Source organism: Mytilus trossulus, chromosome 1, assembly GCF_036588685.1.
Source record: "Mytilus trossulus isolate FHL-02 chromosome 1, PNRI_Mtr1.1.1.hap1, whole genome shotgun sequence".
Classification (NCBI taxonomy): Eukaryota; Metazoa; Mollusca; class Bivalvia; order Mytilida; family Mytilidae; genus Mytilus; species Mytilus trossulus.
The window spans coordinates 111,238,799-111,260,975 of NC_086373.1; the positions used below are offsets into that span (position 1 = coordinate 111,238,799).

Below are 22,177 nucleotides of genomic sequence, written 5' to 3' on the forward strand. Positions count from 1 at the left end.
AGGAAAAAACGGAACTCTGATCTTTTGCACACAAAATGAAACGTTGGACATAACTTTTTTGCGTAAAAACGGGATAATTAAGTGTTATAATTCCTGGTAATTTAAATTTCGGTCCCTTTTGCGTCCTCACTCAGGAAAATTCCTGTGATATATTCTAGGTTGCGACACGTTTGATGTGTTCTACGATGGCCTTCGGACATATCATTGTCATAAGACTGCTTCGATAAACAGGCATTAGTAATATAACTTCATACTATATTCTAATTTGACGTGCTTCTTTCGCTTTGTGAACAAACCCATGCTCTAAATCCAATAAAATTTGTTTGCACATGCGTATATTGATCTCTTCAGAATAATGAATTTTATCAAATTATCATGCACTTAATATATTTCCTTAACTTTTTAAAAAACACTTCCAAACTCTTAAATGGTGCACATGATTTTACTAATTCATTTATTATGACCGTAATGAGTTGCATTCCGAAAATGACATACTTGACTGCCTAGATACTACAATCATGCTGGCTGTTCAAACTCCTCCCTCTGAAAAATCACAGTAAGGCCGTTTGCTTCTTTACAAACAAAAAAGGGAGGTTCATCGAAGAGCCTACACGAACGCTTTTATACTTATACTTATCGGACATAGAAATTACCTTAATTGTCCTATTAAGAATCGAAATAATTGATGCAAGCTATTCTTTATTGTTGTTATAACATGGGTAGGCATTATTAAAAAAAAAGAGGGACGAAAGATACCAAAGGGACAGTCAAACTCATAAATCGAAAATAAACTGACAACGCCATGGCTAAAACTGAAAAAGACAAACAGACAAACAATAGTACACTTGACACAACATAGAAAACTAAAGAATAAACAACATATATTCGTGTTATTTTAGCCCTCACTATCGCTCGGGCAAAAAGAAACTACAAGAAAGTATAGCCTGCATCAATCATTTCTCAATTTTATGCTCTAATCAGTGTATTATACAGAAAATTCTTAAATTTTACAACTACTAAATCAGTTAATTCAAAAAATGTGAACAATCTCAAATTTGCAGTTATTATCCATGTTTTCATTCAGTAAAAGTGTTCTATTTCTATTGATCGTTTGTTTAATATAATTTATATCATATCTGTAGATTTGCGTACTTTGTTATGATACTTTCATTGTGTCAAAATTATTTTTTAGCGTTTTTTTTATACACCAAAACATTAACACAAATCGCAAGTTTCCGTAGAAATACATGTATGACCGGACTATTTGGACTGTGCAGGCGTGTGAAATTATTTTTTAAACAACATTTTATTAATTCAATTGTTGTTAATGTATGTTTAGGTTTTGCATTTATTTTATTATTCTAGATATTGTCGTAAATTTAGGCTAAGAGTTTTACACGGATTATGTGTCATAATCTTGGACGAAGGTCTTAAATGCATTTACTCTATTTAGTTTATTATTTATTTTCTGTGACAGTTTGGACTATAATTTACAAATACGTGTCGGACACTTATTACTCTTTTAATCTACGGTTATTTCTAATTTGGCATCTATTAAGGTTAGGATCCCCACGAAGAGACAATAAAAAATGAACAAAAAAAACAAAGTAAACGAAGTAATATGTAATGTGTTATCATTAAACTGTTGTGGTTTAAAAAATAGGATGCAATATCCGGAATTTGTTGAACTTATTCATAAGCATGATTTTATTTGTTTATCTGAGTCAAAAACAGATGACTTTGATATGAAAGATATACCGGGTTATAAATTTATTATGCAAAATAGAAAAACTAAGTCAAAAGTAAAATCTGGTGGCATAGCTTTTGGTTATAAAGAAAAACATGAAAAACAAGTACATCTTATTGAAACAGAAAGTAAATTGGTGCTTTGGTTAAAAATATCTTCAGAAATTTTTGGTACTGAGGAAGGCTGTATTTATATTCCGCCCGAAAACTCTATATACAAAACTCAAGATGCTATTAACGAGCAGGAATTTCTAAACGTTTCTCTGAATTATAAATATATCCTGCTCACCGGTGATTTTAACAGTAGAACCAGTACTGATTCAGATTGTTTTGAGATTTCAGAAAGTCATCATGATAATTCCGATAATGTTGTTGTAGATTATGCTAGATGTTTAAATCAGTTTAACTTGTTACGTAAGAGATGTAGTAAAGATGTAACAAAAAATTCATATGGTAACCAATTACTTGATATGTGTAAAAATAATAATTTATTTATATTGAATGGTAGAGTAAATGGCGAATGATTTTTCGTCATTATGTTCTGATGTTCACTCGCCTTTATCGTTGACTATGTTATTTAAACAAACTTGCGCTAAAGATAAAAATATAAAGGTAGAAACATGCGCCGATCAAAATGTAAAAAAGATAAATAAATGGGATACTGAAAAAGAAAACGAATTCGTTGAGAGCATTGACAGAAATAAGTTAAGCGAATTAGAATCGAGTTGAACATGCTAGAAACTAGCATACTAGCTAAAGAAAACATAAATAAAGTGGTTAAACAGGTGAACGCAATTATTCTAGAATCAGCAGAAAAAGTTTTGGGATCTCATTACAAGGGGGGAAACAAACACTTCGGTTGAACAAAGAATGCTGGAAAACAAGAAAATGTTTCCGTATCGCAAAAAGAAGATATAAGTCCATTAAGACGGAAAATAATCGAAAACAAATAAAAAAACTCAGACAGAGATTATAAGAGACAACTAGATAGATCCATAAAAAAACATGATAAAAAAGAAATCAGACAGAAGATGAACACATTAAAAAACAGCAACGCAAAGGAATTTTGGAAGATCTTGAATAAAAACAGCTAATTTTTCTGTTGATGTTCTTTACGAATTTTTTAAAAGTCTTAATTCTTCAACTTCTGAAGATGAAAACATACCTATTTCAGAAGAATTGCAAGAATTGAATGAAACTATTAACAGTAGTATTACTGAGGTAGAAATTTTTACATGTATAAAAAAAACCTAAAAAATGGAAAAGCATGTGGTGATGATTTAATTATAAATGAATATATAAAGTCTACATGATATATTTTTATGCCTGTTTATGTTAAACTTTTTAATGTTATATTTAGTTCGGGAAATGTACCAGAAATTGGAAATATTATACCTTTTTATAAGAATAAAGGAGATCAGTGTGATCCACAAAATTATAGACCCATTACTATTTTAAGCTGCTTGGGTAAACTTTTTACTTCAGTACTCAATCTTAGAGTAAGCTCATTTTTAGAGAATTTCTTATTGCTTAAGGAAAACCAGCTTGGATTTAGAAAAAAATATTCTACTACCGATAGCATTTTTGTACTTCATCTATTATTTGGACTGTTAAAACAGAAAAAGAAAAACTTTATTGTGCCTTTATTGATTTGCAAAGGCCTTTGATACTGTTTGGCATGCAGGACTTTGGTCAAAATTACTTAAATACTCTGTGAATGGTAAAATGTTTAATACTATTACAAATATGAACAGTAACATAAAATCTAGAATTTGTTATAGTAATGAATTTTCTGAATTTTTCCCATGTAATTTTGGTGTTAGGCAAGGGGAAAATTTATCTCCTATACTTTTTTCTTTATATGTAAATGATCTAGAAGATTTTCTAATAGAAAAGAACATAGATGGTTTGAAATCTCTATCAGATGAATTAGAAACTGAACTAGATTGTTATCTTAAACTTTTTATTATATTATATGCAGACGATACAGTCTTGTTATCAGATTCTCAGGTTGACTTACAAAAGTACTCATTATATAAATATAAAAATGATATTACTTGGTTGAAACATGTTAAATCCATTCTTGATGAATCTGGTTTATCATTTGTGTGGGATACCCTAATATTTTGTAAAAGATACATGGCTATATACTATTGTTAAACAAAATCTTGTTGATCAAATTAAACAGAAATGGCACACTAACGTGTAAGAATCGCCAAAAATCTATAAACTACCGTAAGTATAAAGAAAACTGTGAATTTGAATATTATTTTAAAAATTTAGATGATAGAAATATTATTACATTATGTAGATTGAGAACAGGAAGTCATAGATTTCCTATTGAGACTAAAGATGGCAAAATGTTGCAAGAGAAAATAGAAAATGCTTACTTTGTAATTCTGGCGACATCGGAGATGAATTTCATTATATTTTTATGTGTTCTGTATTCAATGATGATCGTAAACAGTTTTTGAGAAAAAAATATAGAAATCAACCTGACATTTAATGAGCTGGTGAATAGTAAAATTCTTTCTGATCTTAATAACTTGTGCAAATATATAAGACTTGTAAATATTCATATAGGCTCTCCTGGGTAATGCATGTACTTGATATCATTTAGTTTGATATGTATATCGTAATATATTATATGTACCTCCTCTTGCTTTCGTATAATTTTTGTATGTCTGTACATATACACTATGTAATTATTGTGTGTGTATCTCTATACCGTTGTAATTTGGTTTGTTGAGAAATAAATATATATATTAATCTTCTTAATCCTTTAATTGCTTGTGCTTATATATATTGTTATTGTTTGCATGTTATATTGCATTTAGTTTGGAGTTTGTTTTTCTATCTTGCCGGACTGCTAAAATAAAAGATTAGGAGCGAGATAGTCCTTCTTGATTTACATTTAGCCGGAACGCCATTTTACCCAGCTATAGAAATATAAAAACTGAATCCTTTATGTTTACGAGGGTGAATATGTCTTCTTTTAAAATAGGAAAGTGCTGCATATAGCATAGAATTTAATATTATCTATTCATTTTATTTTTGTCATTCTTTGACAAACATCTCAAATATCGTTTGACATGTCTGGTTGAGACATCAACTTAAAAAAAAATATACTGAATAGATTATCAGTTGGTGTCTCAACTATTTTGGATTTTTCTATTTCTTTACAAAAACGTTTTGTATGAATAAACGGTCATACTTCATTATTATTTTACTAACATCATATCAAAATAATACGCGCATGGACTATTATTTAATTTTTCACCCTGATGTATGGATTGGATATAGACGCTTTGGTTTATAAACAGTTATTTCATTAAAGGGGAAACTATTGGCGATTAAGCGTAATATATTGTCTTAACATGATGGGACAACGTTAACTTCACTGAGGGTTAATCATCTGTTAAGTTTCTCAATAATAAAGCAATCAAATGTAAATAAAATGCAATCTAATGTCCAATATTATACATATCAAAACACAGATGTAATAAAGATGTCATTGAAGTAATTAATAATGTCTTCATTAGCTGACAACTGTAACAGGTGCTCATCTCTGACCACTATGATAAGCACCATGTATGCAACCGAATACAAAATAATCATACTTTCCATTGCATATAATTAGGGTCTGATTTAGATTTTGTAGATTTTTATCTGTTATCAAAGAAGCTACGTGATTGTGCAACAGATATATAGAATAAGCGATATGATTGCTGATAAGAAAACTGTCCACAAGAGACCAAATGACACAGAAATGAAAAGTCTACATAGATTTATAATTTTATATTTAAACTTTAAACGAGTTCTCGTGCAGTTAAACCTACAAAGTTATATGGTAATGACGTGTGTTTAACCCGCTTTTAAACCCAAATTTAGGAATGCTTGTTGTCCTTTTACCGAATTTATGACAAATGTCCTCCTGAAAAATACTGCATTTGAAATTTTGTAAATATATTCTTGGTTCCTCTCCAAAGCAACATAAACATGTATAGTTATTTAAATAAATTGGGGGGAAATTGCTGTATATTTCAATATTGTGAAAGATATGAGTATACTGTTCATCATTTGAGATGAATATCAATTTAATTTTTTTCTCCAATAACTGGATAGAGTCTATCCTTTCCTTACTTATAATATCACCTACTGATATGACCCCTTCCTATAGACACCATAGAAAATGTCTCTATTGATCTTTTCTTTACTTATAACATCACCTGCTGATATGACCCCTCGATATAGACATCTTAGAAAGTGTCCCTATTGATCCTTTCTTTACTTATAACATCACTTGCTGATATGACTCCTTCCTAAAGACACCATAAAAAATGTCTCTATTGATCTTTTGTTTACTTATAACATCACCTGCTGATATGACCCTTCCTATAAACATCATAGAAAGTGTCCCTATTGATCTTTTGTTTACTTATAACATCACCTGCTGATATGACCCCTTCCTATAGACACCATAGAAAGTGAATCTATTGATGCCTTCTTTACTTTAAACATCACCTGCTGATATGACCCCTTCCTATAGACACCACAGAAAGTGTCTCTATTGATCTTTTGTTTACTTATAACATTACCTGCTGATATAACACCTTCCTATAGACACCATAGAAAGTGTCTCTATTGATCTTTTTTTTACTTATAACATTACCTGCTGATATGACACCTTCCTATAGACACCATAGAAAGTGTCTCTATTGATCCTTTCTTTACTTATAACATCATCTGCTGATATGACCCCTTCCTATAGACACCATAGAAAGTGTCTCTATTGATCCTTTCTTTACCTATTATATCACCTGCTGATATGACCCCTTCCTATAGGCATCATAGAAAGTGTCTCTATTGATCCTTTCTTTACTTATAACATCACCTGCTGATATGACCCCTTCCTAAAGACACCATAGAAAGTGTCCCTTTTGATCCTTTCTTTACTTATAACATCACCTGCTGATATGATCCTTCCTATAAACATCATAGAAAGTGTCTCTATTGATGCCTTCTTTATTTATAACATCACCTGCTGATGTGACCCCTTCCTATAGACACTATAGAAAGTGTCTCTATTGATCCTTTCTCTACTTATAACATCACCTTCTAATATGACCCCTTCCTATAGACATTATAGAAAGTGTCTCTATTGATCCTTTGTTCACTTATGACATCACCTGCTGATATGACCCCTTCTAGAGACACCATAGAAAGTGTCCCTGTTGACCTTTTCTTTACTTATATCGAGGAATCATATCAGCAGGTGATGTTATAACTAAAGAAAGAATCAAAAGAGACACTTTCTATGGTGTCTATAGGAAGGGGTCATATCAGCAGGTGATGCTATAAGTAAAGAAAGGATCAATTGAGACACTTTCTATGGTGTCTATAGGAAGGGGTCATATCAGCAGGTGATGTTATAAGTAAATAAAGGATTAATAGAGACACTTTCTATGGTGTCTATACGAAAGTGTCATATCAGCAGGTGATTTTATAAGTAAAGAAAGGATCAATAAAGACACTTTCTATGGTTTCTATAGGAAGGGGTCACATCCGCAGGTGATGTTATAAGTAAAGAAAGGATCAATAGAGACACTTTCTATGGTGTCTATACGAAGGTGTCATATCATCAGGTGATGTTATAAGTAAAGAAAGGGTCAACAGGGACACTTTCTATGGTTCTATAGGAAGGGGCCATATCAGCAGATGATGTTATAAGTAAGGAAACTTTAAGGATCAATAGAGACACTTTATATGGTGTCTAAAGGAAGGGGTCATATCACAGGTGATGTTATAAGTAAAGAAAGGATCAATAGAGACACTTTCTATGGTGTCTATATCGAGGGGTCATATCAGCAGGTGATGTCATAAGTTAACAAAGGATCAATAGAGACACTTTTTATAATGTATATAGGAAGGGGTCATATCAGCAGGTGATGTTATAAGTAAAGAAGGCATCAATAGAGACACTTTCTATGATGTTTATAGGAAGGGGTCATATCAGCAGATGATGTTATAAGTAAAGAAAGGATCAACAGGGACACTTTCTATGATGTCTATAGGAAGGTGTCATATCAGCAGGTGATGTTATAAGTAAAGAAAGGGTCAACAGGGACACTTTCTATGGTATCTATAGGAAGGGGTCATATCAGCAGATGATGTTATAAGTAAGGAAACTTTAAGGATCAATAGAGACACTTTCTTTGGTGTCTAAAGGAAGGGGTCATATCAGCAGGTGATGTTATAAGTAAAGAAAGGATCAATAGAGACACTTATATGCTGTCTAAATCGAGGGGTCATATCACCATTGATGTTATAAGTAAAGAAAAGATCAATAGAGACACTTTCTATGGTGTCTTTAGGAAGGTGTCATATCAGCAGGTGATGTTATAAGTAAAGAAAGGATCAATAGAGACATTTTCTATGATGTCTATAGGAAGGGGTCATATCAGCAGGTGATGTTATAAGTAAAGAAATGATCAATAGAGACACTTTCTATAATGTCTATAGGAAGGGGTCATATCAGCAGGTGATGTTATAAGTAAAGAAAGGATCAATGTAGACACTTTCTATGATGTCTATAGGAAGGGGTCATATCAGCAGGTGATGTTATCAGTAAAGAAAGGATCAATAGAGACACTTTGTATGGTGTCTATACGAAGGTGTCATATCAGCAGGTGATTTTATAAGTAAGAAAAGGATCAATAGAGACACTTTCTATGGTGTCTATATCGAGGGGTCATATCAGCAGGTGATGTCATAAGTAAACAAAGGATCAATAGAGAGACTGTCTATAATGTCTATAGGAAGGGGTCATATTAGCAGGTGATGTTACAAGTAAAGAAAGGTTCAATAGAGACACTTTCTATGATGTCTATAGGAAGGGGTCATATCAGCAGGTGATGTTATAAGTAAAGAAATGATCAATAGAGACACTTTCTATAATGTCTATAAGAAGGGGTCATATCAGCAGGTGATGTTATAAGTAAAGAAAGGATCAATGTAGACACTTTCTATGATGTCTATAGGAAGGGGTCATATCAGCAGGTGATGTTATAAGTAAAGAATGGATCAATAGAGACACTTTTTATGGTGTCTATACGAAGGTGTCATATCAGCAGGTGATTTTATAAGTAAGGAAAGGATCAATAGAGACACTTTCTATGGTGTCTATATCGAGGGGTCATATCAGCAGGTGATGTCATAAGTAAGCAAAGTATCAATAGAGAGACTGTCTATAATGTCTATAGGAAGGGGTCATATTAGCAGGTGATGTTACAAGTAAAGAAAGGTTCAATAGAGACACTTTCTATGATGTCTATAGAAAGAGGTCATATCAGCAGGTGATGTTTTAAGTGAAGAAAAGTTCAATAGAGACACTGTCTAAGATGTCTTTAAGAAGGTGACTTACCAGCAGGTGATGTTATAAGTACAGAAAGGGCCAATAGAGACACTTTCTAAGATGTCTATAAGAAGGGGTCATATCAGCAGGTGATGTTATAAGCAAAGAAAGGATCAATAGAGACACTTTCTATGGTAGATATAGGAAGATGTGGTGTGAGTGCCAATGAGACAACTCTCCATCCAAATAACAATTTAAAAATTAAACCATTATGAAGGGGTCATATCAGCAGGTGATGTTATAAGTAAACAAAGGACTAATAGAGACACTTTCTATGGTGTCTATAGGAAGGGGTCATATCAGCAGGTGATGTATTAAGTAAAGATAGGATCAATAGAGACACTTTCTATGCTGGTCATATCAGCAGGTGATGTTATAAGTAAAGAAATGATCAATAGAGACACTTTCTATAGTGTCTATAGGAAGGGGTCATATCAGCAGGTGCATGATGTTATAAGTAAACAAAGGAATAATAGAGACACTTTCTATGGTGTCTATAGGAAGGGGTCATATCAGCAGGTGATGTATTAAGTTAAGATAGGATCAATAGAGACACTTTCTATGCTGGTCATATCAGCAGGTGATGTTATAAGTAAAGAAAGGATCAATAGAGACACTTTCTATGGTGTCTATAGGAGGGGGTCATATCAGCAGGTGATGTTATAAGTAAAGAAGGGATCACTAGAAACACTTTCTATATTGTCTATAGGAAGGGGTCACATCAGCAGGTGATGTTATAAGTAAAGAAAGGAATAATTGAGACACTTTCTATGGTGTCTATAGGAAGGGGTCATATCAGCAGGTGATGTTATAAGTAAAGAAAGGATTAATAGAGACACTTTCTATGGTGTCTATACGAAGGTGTCATATCAGCAGGTGATTTTATAAGTAAAGAAAGGATCAATAAAGACACTTTCTATGGTTTCTATAGGAAGGGGTCATATCAGCAGGTGATGTTATAAGTAAAGAAAGGATCAAAAGAAACACTTTCTATGGTGTCTATAGAAATGGGTTTTATCAGCCGGGGATGTTTTAAGTAAAGAAAAGTTTAATAGAGACACTGAATAAGATGTATATGAGAAGGTGTCATATCAGCAGGTGATGTTATAAGTACAGAAAGGTCAAATAGAGACACTTTCTAAGATGTCTATAGGAAGGGGTCATATCAGCAGGTGATGTTATAAGCAAAGAAAGGATCAATAGAGACACTTTTTATGGTGTCTATATGAAGGGGTCATATCAGCAGGTAATGTTATAAGCAAAGAAAGGATCAATAGAGACACTTTCTATGGTGTCTATATGAAGGGGTCATATCAGCAGGTGATGTTATAAGTAAAGGAATGATTAATAGAGACACTTTCTATGATGTGTATAGGAAGGGGTCATATCAACAGGTGATGTTATAAGTAAATAAAGGGTCAATAGAGATAGTTATCAAAAGTACCAGGATTATAATTTTATACGCCAGACGCGCGTTTCGTCTACATAAGTCTCATCAGTGACGCTCAGATAAAAAAAGTTAAAAAGCCAAAAAAATACAAAGTTGAAGAGCATTGAGGATCCAAAATTCCAAAAAATTGTGCCAAATACGGCTAAGGTAATCTACTCCTGGGGTAAGAAAATCCTTAGTTTTTAGAAAAATTCAAAGTTTTGTCAACAAAAAATTTATAAAAATGACCATATAATTGATATTCATGTCAACACCGAAGTGCTGACTACTGGGCTGGTGATGAGACACTGTCTTTGGTGTCTTCACGAAGGTGCCATATGAAAAGATGATTTTATAAGTAAAGAAAGGGTCGACATGGACACTTTCTATGGTGTCTATATGAAGGGGTCATTTCAGCAGATGATATTATAAATAAAGAAAGGATCAATAGAGACACTTTCAGAATTGTTTATAGGAAGAAGTCATTTCAGCCGATGAGGTTAGAAGTAAAGAAAGGGCCAAAAGAGACACTTTATATATATAGACGGCGATTACGACGTCGGTATTTTCCCTCAGAAAACGCAAGCGTAACAAAAACACTGGACACTTAGTTTATCACATAATTCTTAACATTTACGTTCAGCATATTTCGTTTTTTTCGAACAAAATGTGCAGCAAATGCACATTTTGAAAATATAAATAAATATATGCTACGAGCAGTATAATGGAAATAATTAGCGACGATGTCGTGGATATTTTTCAGATAACAGAGTTAAGGTGGTACCTAACACTACAGGGAGATAACTCTGTAAAATCAGCTAAACGTTTTAATTACGTCGTGTTGTAAAGGAAATATTAAGCTTCTCAATGATCAAAATAAGCATTTGTCAAACTGCTATATAACCAGTGTATTTTTTCTGATAAAACGGTTGGTTCAAATTTTTTGAAATTTTTATATTTTTGTCAAAGGGTCAAAGTAAATACTTTGTCAAAATTTTATGAAAATTAAACGAGCCAAATTAATTTTAGTTAAAGTGTTGGGTACCACCTTAAAACGCCATTTCTTTAGATTGTAACATCATAGCTGGACATTAAAAAATTCAGGTGTTCAGTCTGGACTATCAAATCATTCATATGTTGCAGATTTTATTATACCTCTGGTTTTGCACATTACGAATACCAAGTTATTTTGAAAATAAAAAGATAGCAATTACATATTGTTTCTTACCGATTCTTCCATTTTGATTATTAGTCCTTCCAAATTACTACTTCTTACACATAACGAAGATCATTCCAAGCATATCTACTATGGTCATTTTTGATTTTTTTTTGCGGTAAATTTCATATAATGTCAGAGTCTGAATCTATACAATTCTATTATACGAAAATGTGGGATACAATGTTTAATTTGTATAAGTTTTAGGTCAAAAACTCTATTTTGTGCTAAGTTAATGTTACAAGTTACACCGATTTTTTGCCGTTTTCTATATGTCCGTTTCTTGCTTTATAGATTAAATATTAATCTACCTTACTAGTAATGAGGATTCTTATGGCATGCATTCATCATTTTATAATGAAAAAAAATCTTCTTCAAAAAATATTAAAAATAAATATAAATATTATATGATTTAAGCTATTAAAAAGCGCATTTTACAGTCTCGTGGTTCATCTTTCACAAAAAATACCAAAAGAATTTAGTATAATTTTACAAAATATTCATCATGTCTTGTGCAGAAAATATTTAACCACATCTTCATCATGGTGTCATCTTTTATCCCAATTTAATATTGTTACTTGGGAATAATGTTAAAGTGTAATGGCAACTTAAATTTAGCGGAATCCTTACCAATGGAAAAAGCTAGGAAAGCATGTTTTAAGATTAAGAAAACAATTTGATTGGATATCTTTGTAAACTTTTAGAAAAATTATTTGATTTATTAGTAAATCCGATATTGCTGTATTGTAGTGAGATTTGTGGTGTTTTTGATAATTCGGGAGACAATTCCATTTTGGAAAAAATCCATATGAAATCATAAAAGAAATTCTAGGTGTTCATTGCGAAGCAGTTAATGCTGTTTTATTGTAGAGCCGAACTTTGCACGCTACCGTTGTGGTAAAAAATCTCATTTTATTTATTAAGTTTTTTTAACATATGTTTAGGTTTGAAAACACACTTGTATCCAAATTTTTCTGGCAACTGAAAAAAAAGAACCCGTGCACAAATAAATGCATTCTATTTTAAACAATCTAGGATTTTCAAACCTAGCTGGGGGAAGTTGTCTATATTAAACAATGTTTAACAAGTATTAAACAACGATTTATTGATCGGTGCACACATGATCAATCATAAAAAATGCACGATTCAGCCAAACTAAAACTTTATCAACAATTTCATAATTCAAGTCAGCGTTGATCTTATGTTGTTGTTCTAAGTAATAAATTAGAAATGTCATCTCTGTGTAAAATAAGATTAAGTGCACACAATCTTGCTATTGAAAAGGGCGACATTTAGTTTTACCCATGCGCCGATGAACGAGTTTGTAATGTATGTAAATCGGGGTGAGGTAGAAGATAAAAATAACTTTTTACTGAAATGTGAAAAAAAGTAATTCGACTACAGAATAAACTTTAAAACTATTATATTAAATATACTTCCTACATGTTGTGAAAATCAGCTTAAAATCGTAAAAGCTGCATTAATAGTAATTCTTTTAAAGTCCTGAAAGTGACAAGTTCTTATCTACATAAATATCTGGTATATAGAAATGTGAATTTGGCTTCTTTTAAAACTATAACATATTGAATTATGTTGTTATAATTTACTGAAATATGGGCCATTGCCAATTATTGTAATTGTGTTTGTTACAATAAAGTATTTGTATTTGTATTTGAATTTATTCTGATATAAGAGCAAAGTCCCGTAAGACCCCTTTTAATATTTTAAAGAATGATTATATTTGTGTTAAACCCCAAAAGTGACTCAGGAACTGTAGAAATATGATCACTTTTGTCTTTGAACCGACAGTAAAGACCCTGAGAATGTTGGGCGTTCTTTGGATGAATAAATACGCAGCCACGTCTAGTCAGAAAGGAGATTTTGCATCCTTTGTCTCGTGGTGAGATAGAGTGCCAGGCTCTCTGTACGTTAATAGCCCTTGGAAGAAGTTCTCCTTGCAGGATCTGGAGGTGGGCTGTGTCAAGGCTAAATTTCAATTTCTCTATCCAATATACCCTCATTTTCCAGTGTTATTTCACAATTAATTATGTAATATTTAAATAGTTTACACGTGTAAAGTTCACTACATGCTAAACAGGTTCAATTTCAAATATAGATATATTAAAGCTGTATAATAATCATATTTGATGAGTTAAACTCCGCCATTATAGTGATTGCTAGGCATTATAATAAACGAGCTAGACCCAAAATTCAATTATTTTCAGAAGGTCTATGGTATAGACTTACAACATAACAAGTTAAATGAAATTTGGGGTGGGGCCAAAAATGGCCCTTATAACCCCTAGTCCTTTGTCGACATTGATTTCGATTAAAGACCTTCCGGGTGTATTAATGATTATTGATTTGATATCATTATGAGCATGCATGAAATATTTGATGCTGAACGTAAAACAAACCACAATCAATTAATTTAATATTACTGTATCTGTGTAAATTAAATATACTTCTTCTGCTAGTGTTGTACAATACAATAATACAATAATAATCTCACCATCAATAATACAGTATACACAATTCACATTATAAAAGGAAACCTTAAAATTATTAATGCCATTCTAAAAAGAATTATGAGAGACGGATTAAAAAGGAACTATAGTATTTACAAATTTCCAAAAAGCTATTATAAAACAAAAGTTAAATATTAAAACATATTTACATCAATTATAGGTATAAAAACCCGTCTTCTACGATCTAAAATAAGTTTACAGGTTTTGACACATTTTTGTATCACATTAATATTTTCACTCGCTAAAATAAATGAAAGTTTCAAGGAATTCGGCAATAGACTAAAATGTTCGTTTTCGTTAAAAGTTTAAAATCTTATATAGTTCGTCTCTAAGATCATCGTACAACAGACATATAGTCAATACATACTCCTCCGTTTCAATTATATCGTCACAAACAAAACAAGTTCTTTGATCTATTGGAAGACTCTCGTAGCGTCCTGTCTCCACCCGTATTAGGACAACACCACAGCGAAACTGAGAGTCAGTTTATGTTGAATAATTGAAGAAATGAGTCATTACTAATTAAAAAAGCAAATCTTGGAACACAAGAAAGGAAGATAAAGCAAATTAACACTAGTGATATCAAGGTTCCTCTATAAAAATATATGTGAATAAAATACATAATGATTGTATGTATTGATACAAATTATAAAATACATTTACACCATGATTACATTGAAAGTGTAAGGATAACCTACATTTATCATGATAATCATGTTCACTGTGAACGAAGTCAAATTTTAAAATGACTATCCTCCCCCTTTTTACATCTTGTAAATTACTCAAATCATCGTTTTGCATTCATTATAAAATCATGGATAAAATTATATTAGTTGTGTGGCAAACTTCTTTTAATAAACAATAAAATTTTAAGAAAAAAATAACCTATTTCCTCCTTTTAGTTTAAATAATTTCATTTCACTTGTTTGTTTTTTTTATCGTTGCAAGATTAATACAAATCTTACAATGTTACAATTTATTGTTTCCCAAATCAATATTTTATGTACTATAAAAAAGACAAAACTCTTAAAAGTAAATTCAAATTTTAAAAACCATTTAAATCATACTTTCCTGCAATTTTACATAACCAATGCTAGCTGTTATTTAACTTAATTAATAAAGTAACATGGCATTAATTTTTAATTTACAACCCGTTAGTGTACAAAGGGAAGCAACTTTAATTGTTCTACGTAGGGGTAAAATTGGCAGGTTAATGGTGCAAAATCAGCAGGTGCCATATCAGCAGATGAGTGATCTAGACCCGTCTCAAATAATTTGTAATTTTTACAGAAACACGTATCAAGAAGTGCATATATTTTTCGTTTAGTGAAAAATTAATTACAATTACAATTAAATTAATTAATAAAGACATAAAAGTTAACAAACAGTCAAATTCTGATTTTAATTCACTACAAAATGTCTTTCCCTTTACTCGTTCTTGTAACACGAGCAGCATCCGATTTATTGAAGACTCGGTCTGCTGATTTATATCTGTGTAGTAAGTTATATAAAATTCGTTGAGCGAGTAGGCTTCAGGTCTGTTACGAATGATAAGTAAATACTTGCTACAAAATTTGTACATTTTTTCAGTATTCATGGTGTTATAGCAAAAACTATTAAACAAATAGCAAATTACTTCACAATAAAAAACAAAACACAACGGTAAATTCAGACAACATTGATTGGTTAAATATTGCTCAGTAATGTCCTGTGTTTGAATTTGTTTGTTAGCTTTTTGGTCATGAATGTTTGTCGCTAATATTTAATTAACTGTGCATTTGTATTCAGATATCGCAGATCAAATTTATTCGTTCATTGTGTAATCATACGTTTTTTGATTGAGTTAAGTCTGCCTATTGATATTTTATCGTATATTTTTCTATGTTGTGATGTTATGCTATTGTTTCAGAAAAAGGGAGAAGGTTTGGATCCATTAAAACGTTTAATCGCGCTGCAAATGTTTGCACCTGTCCTTAGTCAGAAATCTGATGTACAGTAGTTGTCGTTTGTTTATGTAATATATACGTGTTTCTCGTTTCTCGTTTTGTTTATATAGATTAGACCGTTGGCTGTCCCGTTTGAATTGTTTTACACTAGTAATTTTGGGGCCCTTTATAGCTTGTTGTTCGGTGTGAGCCAAGGCTCCGTGTTGAAGGCCGTACTTTAATTTATAATGGTTTACTTTTTAAATTGTTATTTGGATGGAGAGTTGTCTCATTGGCACTCACACCACATCTTCCTATATCTAACAACAAATATCCCTATCAGTCTTAAACATATTCACCGAAGAGACATTTATGGTAATAATGTGTATCTGGTTTAAAGAACGTGGTACCATTTGTTTCCTCTCATTGTTCGGCGATTATTAGAAGAGTGGAAATTGCACTCCGAAATAACGGTGTTCTCGAGCCATTTTATCTCAAAACCTTTTTGGATGTTTTGTATCAATGGATTGGTAAAATCAAGTTGTCTTTCTGATGATTCACTTTGTCTTTCTGATGATTCACTTTGTCTTTCTGATGATTCACTAAGTTATTTTGTTAATATTTGGGAAGTTTAAATGTTCATTTTATGCTTTGAATGATTAAGTTAATATTTAACGTTCATTTCTGTTTTTTAATTGGCGGCATGAAGTATACCTTTTATTCTTAAATCGATTCATTTGATAAATATTATCTTTGTGTTAAAATTTCTATAATCAGTTTATTGTATTTGTTACTTTTAAAGAACAAGACATTTGTACCAACGTACTATACTATGAACTCATGCATAAGTGCATAAATTGTATAGATATATTCATCCCAAAGGTGACTGAGGAATAATAGCACACAAAACACAACATAAGGACTGAGCCACACGTACACCACCGCAAACGGGTGTAGGTCTCAGGTGATCGAGAAGGGCAATCAGTTCCTGCTCCACATGTGGCACCCGTCGTGTTGCTCATGTAAATACTAAGTCTAATTTGGTAGATCACTTTCTAGAAAAGTGGACTGGATAGTAGTTAGGACATTTCGAACATCCGCTATCATCTGTGAAACACACATGAATTGTATACAGGAGTTTATATACATTAATGTAACCCTTTACCATATGTACAAGTAAATGGTCCTTTTAGTCAGCTAGTCAGTATAATTTTAATTCAAATCCTCTTTATATTGCATTATTCTCATCTATATTAGCATTCTTATGTTATATCTTTCTTGAGAACTATAGTACATATTCGTGTACTCAAACTTTACCTCAATTTAGATTTATAGAAATTGTTTGCTAATATAAAAAGAGAACATCTGGTTTGATTGTTAATAAGGCAATCATTCATGATAGCTGAGTGTATTCTTCTAACTTTTGATTTGTTATATAATCTTCTATAGCAGATTGGATTTTCATCACAACAAAGCTCAGTATCATCTTTAATTATATATCCACCATGATCAAATGATATTTAGTGGGAACCAAAGTCGTCATTAGTTACGCAAGCGAGAGTAAATCCCCCTTATAAATCCCCAAATCTCTATCCGAGGTTACAATGAACGTTAATCTATCCGGACACCATTTGTTCAGGCAAACATACGGACAGACAGATGGACAGACATGAGAAAAGACAACTTTGTGTCCATTATTCTGAAACATCTACACAATTTTAACAAATAATCATAATCAGGCAAAATGTGTGTATATTCAAGACAACCAAACAATTGGGCATTATGCAGCATTAAGAATAGAACGTCGACAAATATGTATGTAAATGAATAAAAACAGATATATATTGAATTGTATGTAGAAAGAATGTGAATTAACTTACTTCTAGAAAGCATTCCTCTGGTGTACAATGTTCTGGACATGTAGATAAATCACTACCTATAGAACTTGTATCCGTCATAGACAAGAGAGATATGTTCCCATTATTTTCACCAACCACATGTTTCAAATTGAGTTTGCCTTTTTTATTTTTACCTCCATAAACTAGCCTAAGAAGACGAGTATTACGAACACGTTCCATACCAATGTTTAATATTTTTGTTTATGGTCTATATTTAGTTATTTGTCCTAAAATTTACACCTATACACACAACTAATGGTGGCATTTAAACGATTTGACGCGACGTTTACCTTTCCCAAATAAATTTAACGAAAATTGCATGTATAAAATTGCATAAAGTTTGGTATTGCACAATACTTCTGCAGATTTCTAATAGCTCTGATTCGACGGGCTTCTGTTCAAATATTAATTTATCGTTTTACAACTTAGAACAAAGAGAGGCTTCGAGAGCACTTAAGGTAAAGAGAGGCTTCGAAATCACTTAAGGTACTTAAAATTTATAGATTGTTAGATTAACGACCTTAAAGGGTACTCATTTTACTGTTCAGTAATTGTACTGTTAACACTATATAGGGTACTCATTGTACTGTTAAGTAATTGTACTGTTAACACTATATAATCAGATGGTATGCACCAGAGAAGTATGACCTTAAAGGGTACTCATTGTACTGTTAAGTAATTGTACTGTTAACACTATATAATCAGATGGTATGTACAAGAGAAGTATGACTGTCGATTGTTAATAGCTGAAGTTAAAAATGTTCTCAACTATGAAGATAGTCATCTTTAGGTCACATTAGAAACAAGAAACTATTTAATGTGGATCATCTTATAATTATAAATCACAAACGGATTAGTCTTTTATATCTAAATATACTTATTTGGATACAAAGTTCAATGTAATCATCTTTATGAAAAAGTTAATAAGAATCGGACCTCATATCTTAATGGCAGTATAGACTAGGAACGATACAAATCAAACGTTGGAACTTCAATGAACAATTAAGGATCGAGGATGGCAACTTAACAGTTGAAATTTGATAGCCTCTACTTCCAAGAAGCATTTCAAAAGTCATAATTCCAAAGAACAAAGGTCTTCCAACACAAATCAACAGCAAACATCCATATGACATATACAATCAAAACTCCTAATCCCAGAGGTGACAACACGGAAGAGATAATACGTAATTAATAGTTGTAAGGTCAAACATAAAAGATACATTTTCCGAACTAAAAAAAAGATACAAACAACGTTTTAAACTGATTTTTCATTAGAACAAAATCGGACGTGAGAATACAAATAAAGCGATAACATATCTTTTCTTAAATTGATCACGTGTCAATGTAACTCCATTAACTGATAAAGCTCGTCAAAGACAACCTTTTAATATCGTTTTTCAGATGAAAATAGAATTAACTGTGTGTGCATTGTCGGTTATCAGATATAATATATCACTTGAAGACATGTTCACGTCACCTTTTTATTAGAATGTAAACAGTGTATAGAATCTGTTCCAAACTCTGTCGATCGGTGATGATAAGAGTTTCTAACGGTAATGTTCCATTTGACGTTACAGTGATACATTGCCTATATTACGAGTATGTCATGTGTTCTTTTGATATTAGAAGTTACAGTATTACATTGCCTATATTACAAGTATGTCATATGTTCTTTTTATATTAGAAGTTGCAGTGATACATTTCCTATACTACTAGTATATCATATGTTCTTTTGATATTAGACGTTACAGTGATACACTGCCTTTATTACGAGTATGTCATATGTTCTTTTTATATTAGAATTTACATCGATACATTGCCTATATTACGAGTATGTCATGTGTTCTTTTGATATAATAAGTTACAGTGATACATTTCCTATACTACTAGTATGTCATATGTTCTTTTGATATTAGAAGTTACAGTGATACATCGCCTATATTACGAGTATGTCATGTGTTCTTTTGATATTAGAAGTAACAGTATTACATTGCCTATATTACAAGTATGTCATATGTTCTTTTTATATTAGAAGTTGCAGTGATACATTTCCTATACTACTAGTATGTCATATGTTCTTTTGATATTAGACGTTACAGTGATACACTGCCTTTATTACGAGTATGTCATATGTTCTTTTTATATTAGAATTTACATCGATACATTGCCTATATTACGAGTATGTCATGTGTTCTTTTGATATAAGTAGTTACAGTGATACATTTCCTATACTACTAGTATGTCATGTGTTCTTTTGATATTAGAAGTTACAGTGATACATTTCCTATACTACTAGTATGTCATATGTTCTTTTGATATTAGAAGTTACAGTGATACATCGCCTATACTACTAGTATGTTATATGTTCTTTTGATATAAGACGTTACAGTGATACACTGCCTTTATTACGAGTATGTCATATGTTCTTTTTATATTAGAATTTACATCGATACATTGCCTATATTTCGAGTATGTCATGTGTTCTTTTGATATAAGACGTTACAGTGATACACTGCCTTTATTACGAGTATGTCATATGTTCTTTTTATATTAGAATTTACATCGATACATTGCCTATATTACAAGTATGTCATATGTTCTTTTGATATTAGACGTTACAGTGATACATTTTCTATATTTTAGCATACATTCCCTTTAGATTAAACTCATAGATTTCCTATAATTCAGCGCATGTTCACTTGAAATCGTGTTTAAAAATCTTCAAACTTACCTATCGTCAAAGTTTATTGTTGATTAATAATTCTAGAATTGCTCGTTCTAATTTGATTAAAAGGATTATTCATTTAATTGACAAAAAAACATTATCTACTGATCACGTCTCTTTGATTGAATCTCTGAAATAAAGGATAATTCTTGTAATAAGAAATGTAGAAATGAATAAAAAGTGACATCTATCACATTTCAACTTATTTTTCATAGAAAAAGTCAACATTTGATGGCCGTGTTCTAAGGACACTTTTACTGTCTGTATTTACTTCAAACAAATAGAAAGCTGAAAGATTTTATCATAAACTCAGAGCAAAAATAATTGATTGAACTAACTTAATTTGCAAATGAGAAATGTCTGATCAAATCTATAAAACAATTTACATAATTACATAATCAAATATCTGATACTTAAGCACATAAAAATCAATTTAAGACAATTATAGTCAGGTTCAGTAACGTCTATTAAAAATGTGGGCCTAATTTTCTAAACGTATTATACCAATGTCATCGATTGAATGTAGTTGTGGAACAATTTTGCATGATTGAACGACTACAGCAGTCTCACACCCTTAAAAAAACTTCTTAATTTTTGTAACAATGTATGATGAATTGGAATATCAAAATCACTTAATTTTTCAGTATTGATATATTTTCTGTTTGAATAATAAGTTTTTTAAAAATTGCAGTTTGTTCTAGCTTTTATGCTTCACAATTACAAGGTCATCTGACCACTAAAAGTCCATTACTACATATTATTTATAGTCTTTCTCTACTTTATGAGGAGATGTGTATCAGACCAATAAAACAATAAATTAGTGTCCTTTATAGCAAAGAACTTTTCGCCCGCTCTAAAGCAATTAAATTATCGCCTCCTGGTAGAATTACATTGAAAATATCAGCTATGTGTAGTATGATTATTTATATCACCCAAAAGAGAATTCAGAAAATTATAGAACAGAGAACAACAAATGATCAACACGAACGCAACCAAAAATTTTATTCTATAAAGCATGCTATATATGCATTTACACTATCATTCAACTTTTAATTAAACGTCTTGATTTGTTTTTCTTTATCGATAGTTTTTAAGTATTGCAAACAAAATTAATCATGTTTCACAATAAATTGCCTTAAGTACATCTAGTACACTCTTGGAATAGGTAAAGGTGCACTGATTATGTTTCCAATTCAGTGCAAATACTTAGATGAAAAGTTTATTGATAAAACAAATAATTAATCAAAGTACTGAAGTACTGGACATCGGATGACCACAAGTTATCAATGATATGTC

At 31.4% G+C, this 22,177-nt stretch overlaps 1 protein-coding gene across 1 annotated transcript in view; it reads right to left on the minus strand.

Moving 5' to 3' along the window:
* Nucleotides 1-18,460, minus strand: part of LOC134697616 (transient receptor potential cation channel subfamily A member 1-like) — a 57,005-nt gene extending 38,545 nt beyond the window's left edge. Inside the window, exon 1 of the mRNA XM_063559903.1 lies at nucleotides 18,139-18,460. Within this exon, the coding sequence (XP_063415973.1) occupies nucleotides 18,139-18,336 (198 nt within the window). The 5' untranslated portion in view covers nucleotides 18,337-18,460. The remainder of the gene's footprint in view (nucleotides 1-18,138) is intronic.
* Nucleotides 18,461-22,177: the final 3,717 nt, after the last annotated feature.